This window comes from Pogoniulus pusillus, chromosome 2, assembly GCF_015220805.1.
Source record: "Pogoniulus pusillus isolate bPogPus1 chromosome 2, bPogPus1.pri, whole genome shotgun sequence".
In the NCBI taxonomy this organism is placed as follows: Eukaryota; Metazoa; Chordata; class Aves; order Piciformes; family Lybiidae; genus Pogoniulus; species Pogoniulus pusillus.
In genome coordinates this window covers 26106439-26129324 of record NC_087265.1, presented here as the reverse complement: position 1 = coordinate 26129324, position 22886 = coordinate 26106439, and the positions used below count along the sequence as shown (strand labels likewise).

The following is a 22886-nucleotide window of genomic DNA, read 5'->3' as shown; positions in this document are numbered from 1 at the left end:
TTGGATGTGGCCTAACACACAGCTGCCTGCTGGGCTGCCAGTGACCATTGTTGGCTCATGGTGAGTTTTTCAGCAACTGACACCCCCAAGTCCTTCTCCTCAAGACTGCTCTTGAGTCACTCTTCAACCAGACTATATTTGTCCAAAGGTACTTCAAAGAAATTTTAAGTTTAATCAAGAAATGTTTTTCCCTTTCCTCCACATGGAACAAGAATATCAAATATCAGCAGAACAGGTATGTCCCAGCTGTGGAAAGTCACCTCACCACTGTAAGAAGTGCCCTATACACATAAACAAAATACACAACTCATCTTCACCTCCAGCTGTTCTTTCTACTTGTGGTTCATCACCACTGGAAACCAATTAGTTTAAGGGGAAAAAAAATACTTATTAGAAACTAAAAGACAGAGAGAGGGATCTCATCACATCAAATGAATACAAGGGAAGCGGTGGAAGAGCAAAACAAGGCATTTCTCCAGCTAGGTCTGCCCCAGAGTGATGCTGTTCATCTTTCTCACAGCACCTCTATTTTCTTTTCAAAGCATGGGCAGGAGATTAGGATATGGGCAGGTGGCCATGGTGCCAAAACCCATCTAGCACAGACTCCTGCTGTGGGGCTAACACCCTCCTTGGCTAGAGAACAGGCTTCCAGACAATCCTGGCAATGAGGCAGGGATCTCAATGTGAAAAGGAGCAGCCAGAGGAACGGCAAGGAACTGTTGTAGCAATGTGCATTCAGAGTCTTGGGTTACTCGTAACCCTAAGGGCCTCAACACAAAGGCTTTTCTGCCCCCAGACTCCACCCCTGGTCAAGCTTATGTTTTGTTTGTTTGGTTTTATACAGGTCAAAGATGCAAACCAGAGACAGCTTCGCCAGCTTAACAGTTTTCCAAATGTTGTTCCATGGAGTCTCTCTTGCTTTACTGTGCTGCAACTGGAACAAATTCCAGTCCCTTGAGGAAGAGTTTCAGATTTGAGGGTTCACTTTTGTTTTCACTGGGGTGATGAAGGTCAAACCCTTCCATTTTCCCTGTTCAAGGCAGATCCCCAGCAGCACATGCCCTGCTTCACCCATCTGACCAAGTAGAATCTATTGCCCTGGGAGAACTCTGGGAAGTTGGGTCTCCACATCTTCTAACCCTAACTCTAACCTTGTTAGGGATTGTATGGGTCTCACATTCATACAGTCTCTGCCCTCAGACTGTCAACAAGGGCTCCAGCCAGTCATGCCTGCTGTTTATTTGCATAGTGACTGTTTATTATGAACAGAACTATATTCCTAAACTAATTTTGTGCAGACTGGGAACAAACCATCTGCTGAGGCCATCACAGCCTCTGCCAGGTCAGAGGGGTGATGCTGCTGCACACTATTACAGTCAGGCTGCCTCACGGTCACGGGGAAGAGAGTTTTCCTGAAGTTGTGCTGCAGAGCTGGATGCAGAAGCCAGTTTGCACAACTAACAGGCCAAATCTGCTGCTACCCAAGGCCAAAGCCTTTGCCTATCCCACAGCCCAGCTCTGGAGACACACAGCCTACCCGAAACTCTCTGAAATGGCACACCAGAAATCCATCTCCTTGCGAGTCAAATACAACCAGGGAAGCCCAAAGCACAGGATGGAAACCAAACCCTGGTCTTCTGCCCACACTCAGAAAGACTCTTGATGTAGTAATATGGGTCCCAGTTTTAGCCATTTAAAGGACAAAAAACACTGTCAGGCAGCACTGCCAGGAAAGCAAGCTGCCCAGTGGGTATGTCACTAACAGCTGACAACTAAAACAGGATGACACCTTTGGAGGGCACTGAGGCCCTCAGCTCCTGCTGCCTGTGAAAATACAAAGGGATGCACTGCACCTCACAAGCAAGAATAAAAGGGTCTAGATACAGTTGCAAGGAATAAAATGGATAGTGAGGAGAATCAGTGTCTAAAACAAATGGTTTGAGATCTCTGTGGAGGTGGATTCCCTTTAACAAGTCCAACCATACTACCTTGGTGTCTCTGTGAGACCTTGTTCTTTGTCCTTTGGTTGACTTGTAAGATCTGTGATTGTAACCTCAGTTTCTGGTAGCTGCCTGTCTCTTTAGCTGCTGAGCCAAGACTCTGCCATGACTTAAAACTAAAGATGGCTACTTGTTAAATTAGAGGTCAATTAACTCCACCAGTAGATGATGCTGCTTGCAATAACTGCTCTCAGTGGGTACCACTTCCTGTAGGAAGACTGAAGATGAAATGAGGCCTCCACTGGCTCTGGCTGCTCTCTAGGGTACATGACACACAGCCCTGCGTATAAAATGTCAAAACAGCCCTGTTGGAGATTCACTGGCTGCTAAAACTGCGAAGATCTCACAGCACCGTGGATTGCTGTTGACAGAACAGCAGCGACCAACATAACACATGCCTTGTTAGCAAACTGGAAGCCTCTCAGTAGTCTGGGGTGAGTGAATAATAGAGGAAGCCAAAGCGACGCAAGCCAGGCCTGCAGAGAACAGCAAGTGAACGAACCTTGGCGGAGAGTCCAAGCAAACCCTCAGACTAGCTGTTTCTTCCCCTCTTTCCAGCTCCCTTTTCTGCAAACACGAGCAGTTTTCAGTGAGTGCTTCCCACCACGCAGCTCAGCTGCTGAAATCAGCAGCATCTTCCCTCGCGAGTGGCCCGCACGAAGCACTGGGAAAGCTCCACTGCCAGTTTTGACACAGGCCAGACTTAAGGCAAGCTGCTGACCGCCTCACCATGCCAGCAGCTCTCCCCACTGTGAGCAGCTGTGTTCCTGCTTTTGGCACTCCTCCTGGCCTCAGGGCACCCCAGCCAGTGGTGGGACAGCACAGACAGGCCAAGCTAGGCTTTGGGACAGTGGAAGGCCCCATACACTGCTATGGTTCTTGGCTATGGCCTCTCTACCCCTGCCTTCCAGTAACACCATAAAGCACTTTCATGCTCCAGCGGAGCGCTTTGACATCTCAGCATGGCGAGTGCTGGGTCATCCCAGGGAGCCAGCACTGCTTTGGCAGGGCTGTGAAACAAAAGAAACATCAGCCTCAGAAAGGCTTCTTTACTTGCTGCTGCTGAGGAAACAAAACCTTTATGTGCAGCAACTTTGCTTTAAGCAACAACGTTTGTGGATCCTGCTCTTAACCTTTTGCATCTGGCTCCTAAACCTGCCCTGCTCTTTTTCCACATGAAAGCTTAAGGGAGCCTATTTTTGTTTGGGTGCTGGTGTGCAGTGCCGCCACAGAAGGGCACTCAGGCTGGCACAGCCCGAAGCTGGTGAGCCACCCAAATTATTGTTGGGTGGTTCAGTCTCTCTCTCTCTTTCTCTATTTCAAGAAGCCTCCGGGTATAATGACAGGAAGCTCGCAGGCAATTTTAAGCCAAACCTCAGAAAGGCTGGCATTCAGTCTGTGTTAAATGCTCCTTATTAAAAGCTATCCAGTCCTGATTCTGGGTGGAACTTTGATATCTGCATGGAGTAAAGAATAAGGGGCACGTTTGCAAAATCAATTGTGCAGTTTTTATATTTACTGCACGTTTACCACATATGTCATTTATTACACAGTGGAAAACCGTTAAATGCACAGTAGTTGTGCCAAGTGGCATTATGCTTTTAACAGCTTTATTCGTTTAACAGCTCCAGTTCTCATTATATTTTGCCATGTGGTACATGAGATTTTTATGCATTTAACAGTTTAAGAGGGTTCCATGGTATTTTCCTTTTATGTCTTTCATACTGTGCCTGGGATTTTGTTGGGGGGCAGAGGGGCTGTGGGCTGTGACCCCTGTACCTTGACAAGAGAAAGTAAAAAAGGCAAAGAAAATTAATGATTAAATGAGGAAAGAAAAATGAATCAGACCTCTGTATGTCAAGGCACAAATACCTCTAACAGGGACAAGGCTCTCCCATGAGGCCTGACAGCCTTTGATGCATTGTTTACACGCCATTCAACCTTTTCTTTTACATCTACTTTAAAGGCTACAATGCTGTTTCCCTGCAAAGAGGGAAAGAAAGTATGCATTTTGCAGGGTGTGTGCATCTAGATCCTTCTATCCCACCCTGTCACAGACACATTCGTGTGCATAATGATGCCCTCTCCTCAAACGAGGACATGAAGCAGCCCTTTTCACTGAGCAAACAATTCCTTCTGATGGTCTCTGATCCACTTGCTGTCCTCCCTGCCAAAAACTCTGTGTCCTCCTTCCCACAAAATCCCTTCTGGTGCGTTATATTTTTTTTAAGAGTTGGATGAAATTTTTAAATTAATGGACTCCCCTCAAGAATTTCACCCCCCACCTATGTCTGCCCACATGTATTTTTCACACTCAAGGTGGAAGTTAATCCAGGAGAACTTGCTGCAGTGCCTTCTCATGTCTTTTTGTAACAACGACTGGCTCTGAATTATTCACATGGCAATACTGCATGCAGCACATACAACACGAAAAAAAAGGGAAACACCTGCCTAATACAGGGCTTCCCATTGCCTTCCCTCAGCTATCCACTTGGGACAAACCATTTCTTTGCCTGCCAAATGAAGGATATCATAATTTTCAAAGGTTCCTGTCCCACCAGCAGAGATGTAAGCTGTACACCACAAGTGAGCAAAGGCATGTATGCTTGTATAAAGGGGAGAAGCTTGGCTGTGAGCTCATCCTTTCCTCAATTCTGTTTTAGAAAGGAAGAGGAAACCACTTCAGCAGACAAAAGCCAAAAGCACGACAGGATCCCCAGAGATGAAGATTATTATTATTATTATTATTGCAGGAACAGATGTAATTTTATTGGTGGGAAGAGGAGATAGGTCTAGTTCCAACCCCAGAACTTGCTTGAAAAACAAAACCCCAAAAAGCCCCGTGACAAGAAAAATCCCTTCCACCACTCACCTGACTTTTATTGGCAGCCACTTTGGCAAACAGAGCTTGAGATACCTTGGCCCTTTTCATCTCCTGTTGGATCTCGTCATAAATGGCAGCTGTGATGTTGACGTTGGCGCCATCCGCCTTAATGGGGAGGTCTGCTGTTGGTGTCGAGGTTTTGGCCTACCAAGAGACCATGAAAATAATAATTAAAAAAGTGCTGCTTTCAGCCCAGCCATCTGTGCAGAAATTATCAGTGGAGTTCAGTCAGCTGATGCCAAACCGCATTAGCTACAGAGGGACACTTCCTGTCCGTTATTCTAATCAGGTTAATTGTGATTGGAAATAATTGCAGTGCATTCCTATAGGACATGCGGGGCCTTGTCAAGGCTCCCCCGCTCCCTCCCAGCAGGTTCATGAAGCAGCTCAAGCACAGGACAGGTAGCTGGGGCACCGGGCTGCAGGTGGCTGCTCCACTTGGCTTTGCCAGCTAGCTGCTGCCGCAGGGGCGCCAGCCCCTACCTTCTCCCCCCTCTCTAAAAGTGGCCTACACCTTGGAGAAAGAGCCAATTCTCCCAGAAAAAATGAGTAAATGGGTAGAGGTCTCTAAATAATAAATTATTACTCAATTTAATGCACTCCCTCAAGTCTCCCTCATCCTTTATTAAAGCTATACGTATGTCATTTGAGTGCCTATGGCTTCCCAGCCTTATCATCATTATGCTAGCCAGACAGTCACCTAATTTCACCTAGGAAATCAGTGGAAATGAAAAAAAAATAAATCATTTCACAAAGCTGGGCTTTGGCATGCCTCTGATGTGCTGCCCTCATTCTCCTAAACTCATATTGAGATTTTGTGTATTCCACTGCACTCCTTTTAATTGAATGATTTCCCATCAGCTTCTGTGACAAATGAAGGACAATAAGGGATGCTGCCAGTACTTTCTCTGGCTGGACTACCCCTACAAGGCTTCCTTTTATACAGTTCAGACTGCTACAAGTTGGGCATTTTACAGCCCTTTGGCCATGACAGTCCCCAGAGTGCAAAGGCAGCCCCTTGGAAAGACTGAGCTCATTTGCTTCCCTGCACAAAGAAGGGATCCCAGAGCTGCTGACTGTCCCTTGTCTCTTATAAGGGAAATGTGTAGGGTTCCAACACAAAAATCTGCTTTCTCCTGAGGTGCAAAGGTCTGAGGAAACAAAGCAGCCTAGGTGGCAAAGCTCACACTTCTCCAAAGATCCAAACCTCCCATAAGCCCTGCTGACATTCAGCAACTTGGCCCAATCTAAACCTTTTCAGCTGGCTCCTGCTCCTGTGTGAGAGTTGAACCTGCTAGAGTACATCTCATGTTAATTTTTAACCACACAGACATGCCCAAATGCCCATTTGTTAATGGGAAGGTTAATAAGGCAAAACCAAACCTTCTGAACTTCTCTTTCTGCTTTGCCCTCCTCCAAATCTTCCTCTCCCTAACGTCTTTTTTTTGTACCAAAGGCCACATTAATAACAGAGTCAAAATCCAATCAAGACAACAATCAAGACTAATTGCTTCTCCTACTGCTTTCCAGATAAAGCTTTAAACCAGCCTGCATCTTCTCCCTTTCTTACCCTTCAGTTTCAGCAGATCCTGTTGCAGGCATGTGGAAAGGGTCTAAGATTATCCTGCCAAGGCTAGCGCCCTACATTTGGGCAGGGGCAGCTGGAGGGAAGCTGGGGCAGATCAGAGCCTACCCATGCCCATTGGGACACTGGTGCTCAAAGCCACCACCATCCACTGGCTGTGAACACAGGCCGGTTACAGCCTGAGTGGTCGACTGACAGGGCCAGCACATTCTGAAACTCAGCATTTGCAGACAGATGAGAGTGAAGGCAATTGTGGGAAACACAGGAAAACAACAACGAGATCTTGGGAAGGAAGAGGATAGTCCAAGTCTGTCAGGATTCATTTAATGGAGCTTAATTTTATCAAGGGCCCTGCAGTGCTTTGATTGTTACAAAAAAAGCCTTCCCAGTTACTGAAGCCTTTGGCCAGCACAGCAGCTGAAGTCACCACAGCCTCAAAGACCAGTATGGAGGCCAGGGATCCTGAGAAGAACAAAATTAGCATGTAAAAGGAAGATTGAAAATACAGCTCCATCCTGTATGGGTCTCCTACGCTGCCAGCTCTGTATCAGAAAAAATCCAGCCCTACACACCCTGAAAGCTGCATCATTTTTTGTTTCATCACAGAAACAGCTAGGGCAAGCATCACTCCCAAGTATCACAGTCAGCAGATGGAGGTATTTCATCTTAAGAGGCCTAGATTCAAACTGCACCTGGATATTAAGGGGTTTGTCATGACTGAAATGTCTCATTGCAAAGAGTGGGGAAGAAAGAAGAAGTGTTTGCATGCACAGTACCAGAGCACTGGAAGGCAGCTGTGAGCCAGGCCCTCCATGTGCATCCAGTACCTCCCAGCAGCTCCAAGCCTCTTCCCCACAGCAGTCACGCTTGGCTGCCAGATCTGTCTGCCATTCTCACTTTGGGGCAGGTGCTGAGCAGAGGATATCCCAGAAGGGGAGCCTGGGGCTGGCTCAGAGTTCAGGGGAGCTGGGCTGGGTTGCTTAACGTGTGCCCTTACACCAGCACTTCCACAGGTATCTGCCAGGGCTCTCCTACTCAGCACACTCAAGCACCATTCCCAGAAACACTGCCGCAGGAGATCAGTATCTATGGAAACCACTTCTCCAAATGCCATCCCATCAACTTAGCTAGTACCCTCACAATTCCTGAAAGGACAGTGCAGCCCTTACCACTGCTGCCTCAATGCACCTTGTTCTGGGGCAGGTGACATACCTGCTGGGGAGGTGACACTGCTGAGGATCGCTGCACAGCACACGAGGGTGGCGCTTGTCTCGTCAGAACTAATCGCGGGCATATGGGGAAGCAGAGTAGCTGTGCTGGCTGCCCGGGAGCTGGGAAGCAGCCTCATCTGCAGAGGTGTCCAAGTTGTCAAAACAGCACCTGTGCTGACTAGTGTTGGCCCTCTGAGGGCTGGGGAGATGTTATGCTGCGAGCATTGGGTACAAAAACCTTTGTGTGCCACTTTGGCTGATTAAAAACCTCACAGTATTGCACTGATTCTTCCATCCAAAATAGGGTGAGGATGGGCTGCTTTGTACTTCTGCTGTATGGTTTTCTAGCTCTTCTGGTGTACGGTGTATTTCTAGCTCTTATGGTATATGGTTTTCTGGCTCTTAAACATGTAGAATTTCCATTATTTTAAATGATGTTCTAGCTGTGGCTAAAACACGGGAAAACATCACATTTCAACAGAGGAACAAGATGGGTCAACAGATACAATTTTCCTTCTCACCAGATTGCATCTACATTCTCCATTTCCTTCTATTTCCTCCCTGCTCGATTCTGGTTGCAAGACCTATTGCAATAAATCTACACAGGAATAAGCTACTTCCTTTGTGAATAGATAAAAATGCACAGAGGAGCTACACTACTCAAATGCTGAAACAGTTCCCTTTACGATTTTATTTTTACTAAGAAAGCAAAGAGGTACAGCCAGTTTTCCCTGTCATAAAAATGCAGTGTCAGATCTGGGTTGGCAAGATATACTTGCTTTCAGTGAAAACAGTGCTTGACATCATGTGTGGTGCTGAAGTGCACCCAAACACCCAGGTTACGCTGAACAAACTCACAAAATCACAGAACTTTAGAGGTTGGAAGGGACCTCCAGAGATCATCGAGTCCATGCTCCCTGCCAAAGCACAGGAATGCATACAGGGTAGTGTGCACAGGAATGCATACAGGTAGGTTTTGAAAGTCTCCAGAGAAGGAGACTTCACGACCTCTGGGCAGCCTGCTCCATCACTCTCACTGTGAAGAAGTTTCTCCTCATGTTGAGGTGAAACCTTCTGCATTCCAGTTTGTAGCTGTTCTTCCTTGTCTTACTGCTGTAGATCACCAAAAAGAGATTGTCCCCATCCTGACACCCACTCCTCAGATATTTGTATACACTGATGAGATCTCCTCTCAGTCTTCTTCTCTCCAGACTAAACAGCCCAAAGTTTCTCAGTCTCTCTTTGTAAACTCAAAGGTTTCCACAAAACCAACACATCTTCCTCAAGGATGATTAGTCTACATGTAAAACTGTGTGCCCCCCCTGCCAATGCTTACTTATTTTTAGCAGCTGTGGCTAAGGAATTCCACGAGAAGTGCTCGGTAAAATACAATTACAAGCACAGCTAACACAGCCCAAGACTTCACAGACACGCAGCGCAAAGCAGGAGGGTTAGTTGAGCACCAAAGCTCAAGAGAAGTGCTGGATCTGACCTGTGATGTCTGCATAGGCAGACATTTCAAACTCAAGCCAGGTAAATGTCATGCCAGAAGTTGATCATCACCCTGCAAGCAGTCAGTACAAGGGGAAGACTGTTTTGGTGCAGCATGTGGATGCTCTTTCTTAGTGCAAAGGAACAATCTAATTAGGCAAGTGGGTGGCAGGCACACGTTAATAAACACGTGAAGTTAAGTCAATGAGATGACAGCTGGTTTGGAGCTGTAAAGCATCATCTTTTTTCCCAGCACCCTGCCTGTTTCTGCTTTCAGTACTTCAAATGATTCCTTGTGCAAGCCTCTCACAGGAAGGACTGTGATCTCCTATGCAGAATACAGAGCATGCTAAGTTCTAGCAATGCATGTCAGGGAATTCACTGCTGACCTCTTTTCACTACACACTTTTTGCTGCAATGTATGCAAACCTCTCCATAAGCCAACAAACATCCCCTGTGTTCAGGAGGATGCAAGGAACACAGATAAAAGTCACTTGCACTCTGTTCTATCATCTATTCTGTAGCAAAGATTCAGTGGACATGTATGAGCAGCCTGCACGTAACACCCACACACACTCCTTCAGGCACTACTATTACATACTCCTCTGTATTTATGGCATTGATTAAAGCTGCAGTTATCATCACAGTGTCCTGCTGAAATCCAATAATGTCTTTTAACAGCCACTCCAAACCATACAAAAGGATTTCCAGAACTTATCTGGCAAGGAGAGACACAGACAGGGGAAGGGTGGAGATGGACTCCTTCTGGACCAATCCACACCACAAAAAGTGACAAGGGACTGCATCTTACCTGGGGGGTTCTGGAGGAGCTTGGGCTGCTGGCAGCTGAAGACACCATGCTGACGTTGGGGTTCATACTTCTCTCTCTCTCGTCCTGATAGATACGATCCCGCTCCGAGTCAGGCAAGTTGAGGAAATTCTGCATTGCTCTTAAGTTTACCAGGAGAGACTGGGAAGCTGTCCGAGGGTCTTCTTCCTTACGCAGGATCTCTGACAACAAGCCCTGGTTCAAAAAATTACCAAAAAAGAAAAAGAAAAAAAAAGTCCAGTCATATGTTGTTTTTTTCAAACATTTGTTTAGTATCATCAGCTGAGTTGCAATACCGAGAACCTTCATCAGAGGCTCATGGGCTCTCCCCGAGGGGATATCTTGTAGGAAAGTGTTTTGTCTTCTGGGGGCTGGGGTTTATTTTGGGACTGTCCTATTCCGGCACTGCAAGAAGCTGAGTATGGAGATGTTGGAAAGGAAGGAAGGTGCACTGGGTAGAAGAAATTGCAGCTACCACCAGGTGCTTGCTACAAATATTTTAGGAGCTGTTAGATCAATCTCTCTCTCTCTACTTGAAGCTGGGAACATTTGGCAGTCTTGTTCATCTCTGACAAATCTGCCAAGGTTGGTAAATTTAGTCTCGACATTTAAACAGTGAAGGAGGTTTATAAAGAAAACCGTTTGGCTGCTTTTTGATGTTACAGTCCGTTCATTTTGGTCTGGACAGTCATTTCTGAGAGGAGAAAAATGGAATGGTAATAAAGCCTTAGAATCCAGTTTTAGAGATTTAACCTGTTGTCTCTTGGCTCATTGTAAAACACCATAGGCTTCATGCCACAAGATGAATACCACGTTCACCTGGAATTTACCAAAGCCGGCATTCCTGGAGATAATAAGCACAGCACTTCCCCCAAAACAAAAATCCCAAACAAACAAACAAACAAAACAAAACCAAAACCCCAAACTAAACAACACAACAACAAGAAAATAAATTTTTTTTAAAAAAGAAGGAAAAAGGGACAAGGAAAGAAAAAAATGAAAGAGAAAAAGAGAAAAAAAATAAGAGGAAAGAGGAAAGGGAGAGGAAAGGGAGAGGAAAGGGAGAGGAACGGGAAAGGAAAGGGAGAGGAAAGGGAGAGGAAAGGGAGAGGAAAGGGAGAGGAAAGGGAGAGGAAAGGGAGAGGAAAGGGAGAGGAAAGGGAGAGGAAAGTAAAAAGCAAACTAAAGGGAGTGAGAGAGATTAAAATGCAATTAAACCAGGCTTAAATCAAACGATGGGGTTAAATTCCTGCATAAGTGTACAATAGTTCCACAGATAATCTAGAAGTTAAGGGCATCACACACATGCCTCGATGAGGCACCAGAGAAACTACTGTGACACTGCACTGCAGCTGCCCGATTACCCAAATGGCAACATTTTTAGCATACATTGATCTTACAAGTGCCAGACTTCCTGCCAAAAGCAGCAGCCCAGTAAACAGCACTTCTGTACCTGCATTTCTGTGCTACCAAACACCAACGTTAAAGCACACAGCTGAAAGATTTACACCAGACGTGCTCAAAACCAGCTCCACAGGCAACCTGAAGGCAGGCTGCACACAGCTCCGTCTTTTCAGCTCCTCATCTACATAATCAAGCTAAGAGATTCCCAATTACATTTCCCTGCAATTATCTGAGTAGTTACCAGAAGGACTGAAGCTGGGAGTGGAGCCATGGAGGGGCCCTCCAGTCAGAAAGAAACAAGATCAGAGGGAGAACCTGACTGGTGAAGGAGGTCTACACTGGGAAAACGTTTGAAGAAGGTGCTGGGCTGGTCTCTGGTACTCTCTGTGACCTCAACACAGCTTCACGCTCATACTTGGGTTCTTCCTCAGGGTTTAGCACTCCTCTGAAAAGCTAGGGACATTCTGAAGAGCTTTCCAAAATCTGTCAGGACCACAGGCTGAGGGAGATTAACAAAAAAAGACACTACAGAAGCTTTGAAGCCAGGACTTGCATGATTTTAAGGCCAATACAGCAAGTCCCTGTTATAATTTTTTTTTTTACCTTAAAGCCAGGGGAAACTTATCCTAATGCAGTAAATAAATGAAATATCAGTTCCACAGATTCTCTAAATTCTTAATTTCCTGGGTCTTTTAAAGGATACATAACATCTTTTTTTTAAAGAAAAGATAAAGAATTAATGAGCTTAGGTTGAAAGAAAGGTACCTGAAAGCTACTGGAGCTGATTCTAAGACAGCCTTGTCTCCCTCCCATCTTAGCCTGGCTAAATTTATGGTCCAATTTCAAAAATGGAGCACAGAGACTTATGTGAAAGCATGCCAGCAATTACTTTCCAGGGCAGTCATTGACTCTATGTAAATCAGAGGCTTGCAGGTAGAAGTGGCTTGGTCATGGTACTAAGAGTTATCTCACTGCCTGCAATACCAACTGTTATGCTTACAGGCCGATTCATCACCAGATGGTGGCTCTGATAATTCACAGATTGCATTGGGTTGGAAGGGACCCTCAAAGGTCATCTTGTCCAACTTCTTGCAGTCAGCAGGCACACCTTCAACTACATCAGGCTGCGCAGATCTTGCATGACTCTAGGGACAGGGCCCCAACCACATCCCTGGACATCCTGTTCCAGCATCTCACCACTCTCATTGTCAAGAACTTACTCCTTATATCCAGCCTAAATCTATCCTACTCCAGTTTCAAACCACTGCTACTTGTCATGTCACTACAAACCCTTCTAAACAGTTCTTGCCCAGCCTTCCTGTAGATCTGCTTCAGATACTGAAATGTAGTTCTAAGGTTTGCCTTAGCCTTCTCCCTGCTACACAGCCCTGGTTCTTACACCATGGTGAAAGAATTCAGCACAGGAATTTCAGCACGGTGATTTGGTGCTTCTGAGTCCTAGACTATGCCACTTGTTTGTACAAATGTCTCAGCCCTGCCAGAGATGCAGCAGTGCTTTGAACTGTTGCTCAGTCAATCACCAGGCTGTCCAGCTGCTGGGAACCTCACTTTCCCATACAGGCTTCAGAGAGGGAGCACAGCTCCCTGCCTCAGCACAACAACAGAGACAGCCACTCACGGAGGCCAAGTCCCTCTGCCCTGTGTCCTGTAAATAGAAAACCTGGTAGCAAAAATAGGGTTTTTGCAGCTCCCCAAGTGGTCTGGCAGCACAGAAGCCATGTAAACAGCAGGGCACACAAGAAGAAAACTGAGTCAGAGGGAAAAATCGCATGTCCTTCTGCAACTGAAGATAAACAATGCTGGTAAACAACAGTGGCTAGATAGCTGAGTGATAGTGTAGGACAATAAAATAAAGTATCTGGAGAGCAATAATGCTTACAATAATATAATTCTGAGCTACTGAAGTATACGCTAACCAGTGAGCATTATGAAAAAAACAAAGTGATATTAAATAATCTGTGCAGCCTTTTTGTCACCTGCAACAAATTAGGCTTTCAATATGCAAACCATCTTCCTTCCAGAAAAAAAAATGGTCGTGATTTCATTTAATTGTAATTTAATGAGGCATAATGTATTTTTTTAAAGTGATATACACCAGGTGTGTGGTGAGGAAGCCAGCCCAGCCAGACAAACCCCACTGTTTCTATTTTTGAGAAAATCCTAAAGGCAGCCAGTGAGTGTTTTCATTTCTGAAAATTAATGTTCCTGCTGGGGGGGGGGTGAGGGAGGGAAACCCACAGCATTAATACATTTGTTATAAAAGTCCATTGGCTAGATTAGCTCATTCCTACTTACTTACATCTCTCATAGTTAAAAAAAAATAGAAAAAGAAAGACAGAATTAAACATTGGCCTTTTGCAAAGTAACCAGCTCTGCAAACCTACAAGAAGATCTTCAGATTATGGGATCCATCCTAGGGCACTGAGAGAGCTGGCAGCTGAGCTGGCCAAGCCGCTCTCCATCATTTTCCAGCAGTCCTGGCTCACCGGAGAGGTCCCAGGAGACTGGAAACTGGCCAAGGTGATCCCCATCCACAAGAAGGGTCGGATGGAGGAACCTGGGAACTACAGACCTGTCAGCCTGACCTCAGTGCCAGGGAAACTGATGGAGCAGGTTATCTTGGGGGCAATAACTGCGCACCTGAGGGATGGCCAAGGGCTCAGATCCAGCCAACATGGGTTTAGGAAGGGCAGATCCTGCCTCTCCAACCTGATCTCCTTCTATGATCAGGTGACCCGCTTGTTGGATGTGGGGAGGCCTCTGGATGTGGTCTATCTGGACTTCAGCAAGGCCTTTGACACTGTCCCCCACAGCAAAATGCTGGCTAAGCTGTCAGCCCATGGCTTGGATGGCAACAGTCTGTGCTGGGTTAGGAACTGGCTGGAGGGTCGAGCCCAGAGAGTGGTGGTGAATGGTGCCACATCCAGCTGGTGGCCAGTCACTAGTGGTGTCCCTCAGGGATCAGTGCTGGGCCCCATCCTCTTTAACATCTTCATAGATGACCTGGATGAGGGCATGGAGTCAGTCATCAGCAAGTTTGCAGATGACACCAAGCTGGGGGCAGATGTGGCTGGGTTGGAGGGCAGAAGGGCTCTGCAGCAGGACCTTGACCACCTGGACAGATGGGCAGAGTCCAAGGGGATGGTGTTCAATAGCTCCAAGTGCAGGGTGCTGCACTTTGGCCACAACAACCCCATGCAGAGATACAGGCTGGGGTCGGAGTGGCTGGAGAGCAGCCAAACAGAGAGAGATCTGGGGGTGCTGATTGATACCCACCTGAACATGAGCCAGCAGTGTGCCCAGGTGGCCAAGAGAGACAGTGGCATCCTGGCCTGCATCAGGAATGGTGTGGTCAGCAGGAGCAGGGAGGTCATTCTGCCCCTGTACTCTGCACTGGTTAGACCACACCTTGAGTATTGTGTTCAGTTCTGGGCCCCCCAGTTTAGGAGGGACATTGAGATGCTTGAGCATGTCCAGAGAAGGGCGACGAGGCTGGTGAGAGGCCTTGAGCACAAGCCCTACGAGGAGAGGCTGAGGGAGCTGGGATTGTTTAGCCTGGAGAAGAGGAGGCTCAGGGGTGACCTTATTGCTGTCTACAACTACCTGAGGGGAGGTTGTGGCCAGGAGGAGGTTGCTCTCTTCTCTTAGGTGGCCAGCACCAGAACGAGAGGACACAGCCTCAGGCTGCGCCAGGGGAAATTTAGGCTTGAGGTGAGGAGAAAGTTCTTCCCTGAGAGAGTCATTGGGCACTGGAATGGGCTGCCTGGGGAGGTGGTGGAGTCGCTGTCCCTGGAGCTGTTCAAGGCAAGATTGGACGTGGCACTTGGTGCCATGGTCTAGCCTTGAGAATTGTGGTAAAGGGTTGGACTTGATGATCTATGAGGTCTCTTCCAACCCTGATAATACTGTGATACTGTGATTTTAAGTAGAATCATAGAATCAACCAGGTTGGAAGAGGCCTCCAAGATCATCCAGTCCAACCTAGCACCCAGCCCTATCCAGTCATTGGGACCATGGCACTAAGTGCCTCATCCGGTCTTTTCTTGAACACCAGTATAGCCAAACGGAACAGTCTATACAGAATGCAGCTTTTAAGGTACATTTCAGGACATATACCTGGGTAAGAGCTTTGTTTTTCTATTCCTGTGCATCACTTTTAAGTTGGTTGCTGAGGAGGTAACAGATGAAAAGTCCTGCAGACAAGGTGTGCACTCACTCCGAGACGAGGGCCCTGTGCAGGCACAGCTCTGCTCACCCGTGGAACAGGCAACATTTTTTTGAGTTCTGCACTGCATCCATATCTGACTTTTTAAAGTAATGCTGGTGCTGGAGGAAGAAGCACACATCCAAGTCCAACCAAAATAAAACAGTGCTTGGATCTATTTAAGGCAGAAGGGATTCTGCTGGTGCTTTTTTCAATTTAGCTGAAATGCAGTCCCTCAAGAGAGCAAAGTCACTATCATGGGAGATGTGCTCTGCACTCATCCTATCAAAAACCATTTGTGAACTCATTTCTTTTATTTATATTAATTACAGGAGTTTCAGGACAGAGAACTCAAACTACACAGGCAAGAAATCTTTTGCAGCAACTTCTAAAAGACAGTGCAGTAGGATGTAGAGCAAATGTTGTTCAAATTGAGTCATGTGTCCAAAGGACCAACTGACCTGTCTTCAAGGCCAACACAAAGGCTTGATCAAAGCCTTCCTGCTTTCTTCTCAAAGCACTTTGGCTCAGGCCTGGAAAGGGTGTAAATGAGATCCCATTGGGACAGACTTCACTGCAGGACAGTTCCACAACCAGAGCTGTTCAAACCCAATCTGCATATGGGGTGAGTAGATCATGCTGGAAGGCAGCCTAGACTAACATCCTGAGAACAAAGGAGGATGAGGGCCATCAGGCAGCAAGAGACCCACAATCACAGGACAGGACCTCATGCATCAGATCTAATGACCTGGATGGGAGACATGCTCCACTTTGGACAGATATAAGCAACATGTCTACGAATAGGCACTAAGGTTAAGAAGGTTCAGAACAGGCTTTGGACAACTGGAATGCCACCCAAAGCAAAAAAACAACCCCCATTAATGTGCTAAACCTCAATTTTTATATTCTATATAAGGAGATTGTATACATGAAGGACTAAGAAAGCATGAATGTATTTCTCATACTTTCGGTTTACTTGTGCCTCTCCATGCTGCAGCCCTTGCCAAAAGCAACAGAGAAAATGCTGAAATGATAGAAAAATGGGGCTCTGTAGTTCTTAAGGCTCCAAGTTTTTTAAGCCTGTGACAGTCTCAACAGAAAAGCTATCCTGCTTCCCATGAGGTATCAGCGCAGCTCTGAAGCAACTCAGGAAACAGAGGATTTACTTAGATTTGAGAGCTGAAGCTCAAGCGTCAGGGATGGAGGCTGTCCCCACGTAGCACCACAGCTGGCACACGAGGCCTTTTCCCAGCATGGAAGGCAGCACTCAGGGCACCTGCTTAGCTGCTCATCCTTCCTGAACTGCACTGAAATCCTGCCTTCAGCAACATCTTGATTTTGCCAGGTAAAAAAAAATGTTTGTATTTGTCTGCCACTTGTGATTGAGAGCTAGAGGAGGTAGGCTGGCTCGGGCAGCTCTGCAACAGAAGCAGTGAGCTCTCACTAACAGCTATCCCCCAGCAGCCTGCAGTGCAGCTGCAGCCCAGAAGGCAAACTGTATCCCAGGATGCATCAAGAGGAGTGTGGTCAGCAGGTCAAGAGAGGAGATTCTGCCCCTTTATTCTGCTCTTGTGAGACCTCACCTCAAATACTGTGTCCAGTTCTGGTGTCCCCCAATCCCACAAAGACGATACAAGGGCTAGAGCACCTTTGCTGTGAGGACAGACTGAGTGGGATGGGGTTGTTCAGCCTGGAGAAGACTCTGGGAGAGACCTTAAAGCTGCTTTCCAATACCTGAAGGGAGCCTACAACAGGAAGGCTGGAGAGGGACTTTGCACTGGGATGTCTAGCGACAGGACAAGGGGAGAATGGTTTTAACATGAAGGTTAGCCTGGGTCTTAGGAAGAAGTTCTTCAGTACAAGGGTGGTAAGACTCTGGAATATGTTGATCAAAGAGACTGTGGATCCTTCCTTTCTGGAGGCATTCAAGGTCAGATTGTATGAGGCCCTGAGCAATAAAGTCTAGTTGAGAGGCATCCCTGCCCATGGCAGAGATGTTACAGTAGATGATCTCTGCAGTGCCTTCCATTCTAAGCCACTCTGTGATTCCATGAACACACCACTTCAGACTCTCATTTAAAAGAAATCTCCTGATCCCCAGATTCACTGCCTACAGCCAGAGGATAAGCCTCCTTCTTAAACTCATTTAACTGATGCTAAAACACACGTATCTCAGGAGAGAGCTGCTTAGTCACAAAGCATTTAGAGGCTGATTTGAATAAAACTTATACAGGGTGCAACAATGACAATTTGATTTTTATTATTAAAAATGAAGTGTTTAAATCCTCAAAGAAAATGCCTTTATTGCATTAGTTTAATAAAGCCTCTTTTTTATTATGGCTTCTCCTTTTATGAGGGAAGACAGGATGTGCATGTGAAGCTGAAAGGTGGATGCATGGGGAAGAGAGGGGAGGCAGAGGAAGACAGACCACCTGCAGCCACAAAGTGCTACCATTTAGATGAGATGCATGTCAGACATTGGCACCGCGATGGGTTACTGGGCAGGTAGTTGAGGCCCCATCCTTGGAGATATTCAAGGTGAGCCTTGACAGGGCTTTGGTCAGCCTGTTCTAGTGGAAGATGCCTCTAGTGGAAGAGGTGGTTGGACTGGATGACCTTTGGAGGTCCTTTCCAACCCAGACCACTCTCTGATTCTATGCTGGGAAAAGGAGCAAGCCATCTGGTGCACCCTCAGCACCCATGCATTTGCTTCCCAGGCTCAGGACTGCTGCGCATCAGCGGAGTGCCTTCTCCAAGCTCACATTCTGAAAGCCTGACTCACATGCTAACTTAGGATCTTTTCATTCAGCCTACTGAATACAATTAAGTTAATTGAAACTGAAATTTTGGGCAGTGCAAAACCCACTCTTGGAACATGTATCCCATGTACCACAAAATCTGCAATTTATTAAATTAAGCACTTCCCTTACAGACTGCCTTCTTTCCTGAGAGTACAGCAGAATGCTGCTTGTGCCACAATCCACACAGCAACAAAACAAGCAGCATGAAAGGGCTTTGTGCAGTAAGAAAGAGGTTTGGGGTTTTTTTTGGGAGGGAGAGAAACAATAAACACACACCCCAAAACCAAAAGCAGAACCTTTGGTAACTGTGCACAACAGAGCAGAAATAATAGTGGTGAAAGCAGCACGGCTGTTTCACTAGGTACCAGGTGGAACATGAAAGGCACTTTTCTTCCTTTAACTTAAGGGGAATATAATTTGTAAAAAGAATTCTGTCCAGGATCTGGCTCACAAGCAAGTAGAGGTGCAAGAGTTAGCTACTTCACAGAATAGGCTGGGTTAGAAGAGATCTCCAAAGGTCATCTAGTCCACACCCCTCTGCAGTAAGCAGGAGCATTCTCAACTAGGTCAGGCTGCCCAGAGCCCTGTCAAGCCTCACCTTGAATATCTCCAGGAATGGGGTCTCAACTACCTTCTCACTACCCTACTTCTAATCATAAAGCCTCTTAGAGGACCCTCTTCTGATCCCATTTCAGTTTTGCAGTCACAGAATCGTTTCAATTGGAGAAGACCTCAAAGTTCAGCCATCATCTAACTCTACCACACCAGGTGCTAAGCCATGTCTCTCAGCATCACATTTACATCTGGAGTGAGTGCAGGGAAGGGCAACAAAGCTGGGGAAGGGCCTGGAGAATAAACCTTATGAAGAGCAACTGAGAGAGCCAGGGCTGGTTAGCGTGAAAAAGAGGAGGCTGACGGGGGACCTCATCCCTGTCTACAGCTACCTGAAAGTATGTTAGGGAGAGGTTGGTGATGGTCTCTTCTCACAGGTAATTAGTGATAGAACAAGAGGGAATGGCCTCAAGCTGTGACTGGGGAGGTTTAGACTGGACATTAGAATTTTTTTTTCCCAGCAAGAGTGATCAGGCATTGGAATGGGCTGCGTAGGGAGGTGGTTGAGTCACTGAGCCTGGATGTGTTCAAAAGTAATTTGGATGTGCTGCTTAGGGATATGGTTTAGGGTGAACTTTGTAGAGTAGAGATGCAGTTGGACTTGGCCATCTCGAGGTTTTTCCCAACCTGAATGTTTCTGTCATTCTGTGATACATGTCTTCCAACCACTTTCCTAGGGAGCCTGTGCCAGTGTTTGATGTCCCTTTCAGCATATAGGTAAATGTCCTCTAACATCCGATCTAGTCTGGGGTTATTTTGCCAAAGAACACAGAATTAGACGTAAATAATGAGTCCCCTCCCTCCTTGCCTACCTCCAGAGTCTTTCTTTGGAGCCTCCTTCCCAACTTGGTCCTGCCCTTGGATCCCCCAACCCCTCTGTAACTAGCCTGTGACTCCTTTGCACACCACAGAAGCCTTATTACCCCTTCCTCAATGCTCAGACCTGCCCACAGGCATACCAGGAGCTGGGGCACCATCCAGCACTGATCCTTTGTTCCCTCACAGCTCAACCCACTGCTCAACACCTGCAGCAAAGGTGTGACTGAATCCCTAGAACAATGTGAATCAGTTTAGTTTACTTCTTAAGTGCTTTGGGGACTGCAGGAGTTTCATGGATAGTCTGGGTTGGAAAAGACCTTAAAGGTCATCTAGTTACAACTCCTCTGCCATGGGCAGGGACACCTTCCACTAGATTAGATTGTTCAAGGCCTTATCCAACCTGACACTCAACACATCCAGGGAGGGAGCGTCCATGACCTCCCTGGGTAACCTGTTCCAGTGTTTCACCACCCTCACTGTAAAGATTTTTTTCCTAATCTCCAGTCTAAATCTGCCTTCGTCAAGCTTCAATCCATTCCCTCTCATCCTGTCACTACAAGCCCTTGTAGAAAGTCCCTTACCAGCTTTCTTGTAACCCCCCCTCAGGTACTGAAAGTTTCCTGTTCTCTGTGCTGCTGCTTCCTTCAATCAAAGGAGTTAAATTAGGCACCACAAAAGCAATCAGGAGCAGAGCCAGGTAAGCCTCCCACAGTGGGCAGGAGGGAGGGAGCAGTGCTCTCTTTGTTCCTAAAGAGTTACAAGCAGCCTGAACACATTTGGTGGTTTTGCCCAGCTCTGTATCCAGCACCAAAATTCTTTCATTCAGCAAGCTTCAAGTTCAGAGGTATTTCCAGCTTCTGAGGCTGTGCAGTAAAACAAGCACTGGCCACTCGCCCAAACACATTACTAGTTTTGGCTATTATGTCAAAACATTGGCAAAAAAAACAAAGCTTAAAAAAAAGCAGTATGTAAAGAGAAACACTCATTCAGCCTATAGGCTTTGCTGCCCACGGGGCACTTGGAAGAGGAGAGCAGCAGGTCCCTGGAGTAGTGGTTTAGACTCTCAAGTTAGAAACCACGGTGACTGCAGCCCCAGGAGATGGCAGCTGTGAGGGATGCTGAGCAAGTGGGGAGAAGAGGAGCATGTTCCTTCCCCTTATGCAGAGCAGGATGCAAATGATCTATTTTCCAGCTAGAATTCCTAAGAGCACAGATCACTTCAGCATCTCTGGATCTGCTAAAACACCTTCCTAACGATGACAAGGTACATTTGAGAGAGCCTTTCCATGCATTTCCTTTAGCAAGTCCTGTTTCTTCCGCAGCTATCACCCCCTGCCCATTTCTCCTTGCATTGCAACCTGTGATAAACAAGTTTTGGTCTTTACAACCTTTTGGTTGCAACCTAAATGCTCCATTCGGTGATGTTACAGTGCAAGAGGGAGATGGCATAGGGATGCTGCCCTGACAATAGCCAAAACCCATATGCATAGTCTCCTCCAGAAAGGTGTCCATGGCCTTGGCAATAACTTGGTCAGCAGTCCCCTTCCCATTTCTGGCCAACCTGAGGGGTGCCTATGTTTTTGGAGGCTACCACTCACAAAGAAGTTAGCCTGAAGATTATGCATATTCCAGCCTGCACTGAGACCAACAGGAGAGAGCTGCTCTCCCTGCACATTACAGAATCACAGAATCACTGCGGTTGGAAAAAACATTTAAGATCATCAAGTCCAACCATTATCTATCTCTACCAAGGCCACTACTACACCATATATAGATGGCTTTTAAATACAGCCAGAAATGGTGATTCAACTACTTTCCTGGGCAGCCTGATCTACCTTTGAGAACCCTTACAGATGGCCTTCTTTCCTGAGAGTACAGCAACTTTCTACACTGCTTGATCCACTCTTCTCTGGATGAGCCAGCAGCTCCTCTGATTGTCTTGGAGGAAGGTAAGTGGTGGCCAGCTAAGTGTGGGGCCAGGAATGTAAACATCCCTTGTGGTGTCCTTTCTGCCTGCATGATACCTATCTCAATGGGGCTCCTAGAACAGGGCAGAAAAGCCCCAGCTCTACTCCCTGGACTACACCTTTTTGACAAGTTTGAATAGCAACTGACTGCAGACCACAAGAGAGGACCACATCTGGAGTGAAAAACTGCTGAATTCCACAAGAGAAAGGACAGCTACACACAGCCTATGAGGGTGTCTCTCCAGCATACCCCACTCTTAAAGCTGAGATGGTTGTAGGCTACACCAAATGCAGCAGAATGCCTCACCATTTAACACGTTTTGAAGGCCATGTAGGAGTTCCCTGTGCATTGTAAATGATGTCATTAAAACCACATTCAGTAACTGCATTTTCTTTGTGGGTCTGAAAACTCTCCTCTACCTGTCCTGTTTTGCTGAATAAACAGACATTTAGATTTCAGAGCAAGGTTGTGACACTGACTCTCTAAGGATGAAATATGAAGGGGTAAAGGTTAGCCCAAAGCATTTAGTAAAGGTCAGTCATATGCCACTTTGAGGGTTCTTCATATCCAGCTTTCAATAAATACAGAACTTTGTTTGAAAGAAACCTCCTCTGTGTCAAACACAGCATGGGTCAGCTCCAGGACAAATACCCTGTGCAGCCTTCTTGTGCACTCAAAAGGTCCAAAGCTACCTGATGTTCACAGAAGCACAGAAACATTCTGGTTGGAAAAGACTCACCAAGTCCAACCAATATCCCCAATCTACAAGGTGCATCCTAAATCATATGCCCAAGCACCACATCCAAACGACTTTTATACACATCCAGGGTTGGTGACTCTACCACCTCCCTGGGCAGCCCATTCCAATGCCTGACTACTCTTGCTGGGATTTTTTTTTTCCTAATGTCCAGTCTAAACCTCCCCAGTCACTTGAGGCCATTCATTCTTGTTCTATCACTATTTACCTGTGAGAATAGACAAGGTCAGTCCACCTCTCAGAGTGGGACCTCAGTGAGAGCACTGTGCCCCAGGAGATGCACAAGGATTCGTCATAGAG

The 22886-nt window shown here is 46.5% G+C and overlaps 1 protein-coding gene across 3 annotated transcripts in view; it reads right to left on the bottom strand.

The window, feature by feature from the left end:
• SATB2 (SATB homeobox 2) overlaps positions 1–22886 on the bottom strand; it is a 142448-nt gene that overhangs the window by 32408 nt on the left and 87154 nt on the right. For all 3 annotated transcript variants that reach the window (XM_064158413.1, XM_064158408.1, XM_064158421.1), the window contains exons 8-9: positions 9983–10195; positions 4873–5028 (exon numbers count right to left, since the gene is read on the bottom strand). In XM_064158413.1, the coding sequence (XP_064014483.1) occupies positions 4873–5028; positions 9983–10195 (369 nt within the window). The remainder of the gene's footprint in view (positions 1–4872; positions 5029–9982; positions 10196–22886) is intronic.